This window comes from Nematolebias whitei, chromosome 22, assembly GCF_014905685.2.
Source record: "Nematolebias whitei isolate Nwh7 chromosome 22, NemWhi1, whole genome shotgun sequence".
NCBI lineage: Eukaryota > Metazoa > Chordata > Actinopteri > Cyprinodontiformes > Rivulidae > Nematolebias > Nematolebias whitei.
Window position 1 is genome coordinate 282,592 of NC_056519.1, and position 4,474 is coordinate 287,065.

At 48.7% G+C, this 4,474-nt stretch overlaps 1 protein-coding gene across 2 annotated transcripts in view; it reads right to left on the reverse strand.

Annotated features, from left to right (window-relative positions):
• hspa14 (heat shock protein 14) overlaps positions 1–4,474 on the reverse strand; it is a gene marked incomplete at its 5' end in the record, with an annotated part of 25,846 nt that overhangs the window by 3,994 nt on the left and 17,378 nt on the right. For both annotated transcript variants that reach the window (XM_037696087.1, XM_037696085.1), the window contains 1 exon segment: positions 280–444. In XM_037696087.1, coding sequence (XP_037552015.1) covers positions 280–444 — 165 coding nt within the window.

The following is a 4,474-nucleotide window of genomic DNA, read 5'->3' on the forward strand; positions in this document are numbered from 1 at the left end:
CTAATTAATCAGCTGATGCTACTAATTAATCAGCTGATGCTACTAATACAGCAGCTGATGTTAGTAATTAGCTGGTTTAACGAGCTGAAGTCCACATGTACTGCAGCTTGTTGCAACTGTTGGCTTCAAACCAGCACGCCCAGTGTGGCCACAGCGGTAAAAAGACAAACTAAACAGATAGTATCAGGTATCCCATCAAAAAGAATTTAAACTGTAGGACGAGTAGGACAAATCAGATTCAGTTTTTGGACAATTGAGTCAAAGCTCACACTTTAATACCTTAGAGAGCTTTTGTGGCTGCTCTTCAGCGAATCTCTGATAAATGTCCAAACAAAGGGAGGAAAGTCGTCCCTCCCCAGATAAGATGTGATGCCTGCGTGCAGGAAGAGGAGTGCCTGAAGGTAGGAGAACGGTGAACATCTCAGCTCCACATTCATCTACCTCCTGCAACACAACAAAGACAAAGGGACAAAAGATGATGAAGGGTGGAAGTGGTTCCTGTTCAAGATTAAAGGCCTGATGCCTTCTGTTCAGGCACAGTGCATCGTTTGGAGTTTTAGTCACAACAAATCTTTTCACGATGCATTAAAGCTTATTTCATGGTTACAAATATTGACTGAATTGAATCAGACCGACTCCAAAAGTCAGTTTTACATGTTCACAAAACTGAATGCAATGATGTAGAGATGGAAAATGTCAATATTTTATTCGTAATATAACATAGATGACAGATCAAAAGTTTAATCTGAGTAAATGTAACATTTTAAAGTAAAATATGTTGATTCAAAATTTCACAGTGTCAACAAATCCCAAAAAGTTGGGACAAGTAGCAATAAGTGGCTGGCAAAAGGAAATTGAGCATATAACGAACAGCTGGAAGACCAATTAACACTAATTAGGTCAATTGACAACATGAGTGGGTATAAAAAGAGCTTCTCAGAGTGTCAGTGTCTCTCAGAAGCCAAGATGGTAAGAGGATCACCAATTCCACCACTGTTGCGCAGAAAGATAGTGCAGCAATACCAGAATGGTGTTACCCAGCGTAAAATAGCAAAGACTTTTAAGTTATCATCATCAACCGTGCATAACATCATCAAAAGATTCAGAGAATCTGGAACAATCGCTGTGCGTAAGGGTCAAGGCCGTAAAACTCTACTGGATGCTCGTGATCTCCGGGCCCTTAAACGTCACTGCACCTCAAACAGGAATGCCACTGTCAAGGAAATAACAGAATGGGCTCAGGAATACTTCCAGAAAGCATAGTCAGTGAACACAATCCACCGTGCCATCCGCCGTTGCCAGCTGAAACTCTACAGTGCAAAGAGGAAGCCATTTCTAAGCAAGCTCCACAAGCTCAGACGTTTGTACTGGGCCAGGGGTCATTTAAATTGGAGTGTGGCAAAATGGAAGACTGTTCTGTGGTCAGATGAGTCACGATTTGAAGTTCTTTATGGAACACTGGGACGCCATGTCATCCGGACCAGAGAGGACAAGGATAGCCCAAGTTGTTATCAACGCTCCGTTCAGAAGCCTGCGTCACTGATGGTATGGGGTTGCATGAGCGCTTGTGGCATGGGCAGCTTGCATGTCTGGAAAGGCACCATTAATGCAGAGAACTATGTTCAGGTTCTAGAACAACATATGCTCCCATCTAGACGTCATCTCTTTCAGGGAAGACCCTGCATTTTTCAACACGATAATACCAGACCACATTCTGCAGCAATCACAACATCATGGCTACGTAGGAGAAGGATCCGGGTACTGAAATGGCCAGCCTGCAGTCCAGATCTTTCACCTATAGAGAACATTTGGTGCATCATAAAGAGGAAGGTGCGACAAAGAAGGCCCAAGACGATTGAACAGTTAGAGGCCTGTATTAGAATGAATGGGAGAGCATTCCTATTTCTAAACTGGAGAAACTGGTCTCCTCTGTCCCCAGACGTCTGTTGAGTGTTGTAAGAAGAAGGGGGGATGCCAGACAGCGGTAAAAATGGACTTGTCCCAACTTTTTTGGGATTTGTTGACGCCATGAAATTAGGAAACAACAGATTTTTTTTTTCCCTTGGGGGAGGATGCCGGTCAGACCTGGCAGACCCAAACGTATTGTGAGGGTTTGCTGGGAACGTCTGGCAGAGTCTCCTGTGAGACGGAGTTTTAACTCCCACCTCCAGGAGAACTTCAAACATGTTCTGAGGGAGGTGGTGGACATTGAGTCTGAGTGGATCATGTTTCGTGCCTCTATTGTCGAGGCGGCTTACCAGAGCTGCGGCCGCAAGGTTGTTAGTGCCTGTCGCGGCGGCAACCCTCGAACCCGATGGTGGACACCGTCGGTGAGGGATGCTGTCAGGCTGAAGAGGGAGTCCTATCGGGCCTTTTTGGCCTGTGGGACCCCGGAAGCAGCTGATGGGTACCGGCAGTCCAAGCGACATGCGGCTCGGGTGGTCGCTGAGGCAAAAACTCGGGCATGGGAGGAGTTCGGAGAGGCCATGGAGAATGACTTCCGCACGGCTTCAAGGCGATTCTGGTCCACCATCCGGCATCTCAGGGGGGGAAAGCGGTACGCCACCAACACTGTTTATATTGGGAGTGGTGTGCTGCTCACTTCAACTCGGGATGTTGTGGGTCGTTGGGCAGAATACTTTGAAGACCTCCTCAATCCCACCGGCACATCTTCCACTGAGGAAGCGGAGCCTGGGGACTCTGGGTCGGGCCCTACAATCTGGTGCTGAGGTCACCGAGGTGGTTAAAAAGTTCCTTGGTGGCAGGGCCCCGGGGGTGGATGAGATCTGCCCGGAGTTCCTTAAGGCTCTGGATGTTGTAGGGTTGTGTTGGCTTACGCAACTCTGCAATATTGCGTGGACATCGGGGGAAGTTCCCCTGGATTGGCAGACCGGGGTGGTGGTCCCCCTATTCAAAAAGGGGGACCGTAGAGTGTGTTCCAACTACAGGGGAATCACGCTCTTAAGCCTCCCTGGTAAGGTCTATTCGGGGGTTCTGGAGAGGAGGGTCCGTCGGATAGTCGAACCTTGGATTAAGGAGGAGCAGTGCGGTTTTCGTCCTGGCCGTGGAACACTGGACCAGCTCTACACTCTCAGCAGGGTCCAAGAAGATGCGTGGGAGTTTGCCCAACCAGTCTACATGTGCTTTGTGGACTTGGAGAAGGCGTTCGACCGCGTCCCTCGGAGAACCCTGTGGGGGATACTCTGGGAGTATGGGGTACTGGGCCCTTTGATATGGGCTGTTAGGTCCCTGTATGACCGGTGTCAGAGCCTGGTCCGCATCGCCGGCAGTAAGTCGGGCTTGTTCCCGGTGAGAGTTGGACTCCGCCAAGGTTGCCCTTTGTCACCGATTCTGTTCATAACGTTTATGGACAGAATTTCTAGGCGCAGCCAAGATGTTGAGGGGATCCGTTTTGGTGGCCTTAGGATCGCGTCTCTGCTTTTTGCAGATGATGTGGTCTTATTGGCGTCATCAGAACGTGATCTACAGCTTTCGCTGGAGCGGTTCGCAGCCGAATGCAACGCGGCCGGGATGAAGATCAGTTCCTCCAAATCCGAGGCCATGGTCTTGAGCCGGAAAAGGGTAGAGTGCCCTCTCCGGGTCAGGGAGGAGGTCCTACCCCAAGTGGAAGAGTTCAAGTATCTTGGGGTCTTGTTCATGAATGAGGGAAAAAATGGAGCGCGAGATCGATAGGCGGATAGGTGCAGCATCTGCAGTGAAGCGGGCGCTGTACAGGTCTGTCGTGGTGAAGAGAAAGCTGAGTCAAAAGGCAAAGCTCTCAATTTACCGATCGATCTGCGTTCCTACCCTCATCTATGGTCACGAGCTTTGGGTTGTGACCGAAAGAATGAGATCTCGAATACAAGCGGCCGAAATGAGTTTTCTCTGCAGGGTGTCTGGGTTCTCCCTTAGAGATAGGGTGAGAAGCTCGATCATCCGGGAGGGACTCAGAGTAGAGCCGCTGCTTCTCAACATCGAGAGAAGCCACTTGAGGTGGCATGAGCATCTGTTTAGGATGGCTCCTGGACACCTCCCTGGTGAGGTGTTTCGGACACGTCCCACCGGAAGGAGGCCCAGAGGAAGACCCAGGACACGCTGGAGGGACTATGTTTCTCGGCTGGCCTGTGAACGCCTCGGGATTCCCCTGGAAGAGCTGGCCCAAGTGGCTGGGGAGAGGGAAGTCTGGGCCTCCCTACTTAGGCTGCTACCCCCGCGACCCGACCCCGGATAAGCGGAAGAAAATGGATGGATGGATAGATTTTTCCCTTAAAATTATACATTCTCTCAGTTTAAAGTTTTGATCTGTGATTTGTGTTCTATTCTGAATAAAATATTAGATGTTGGCATCTCCACATCATTGCATTCAGTTTTTATTCACAATTTGTATAGTGTCCCAACCTTTTTGGAATCCGGTTTGTGTGTGTGTGTATATATATATATATATATATATATATATATATATATATATATATAT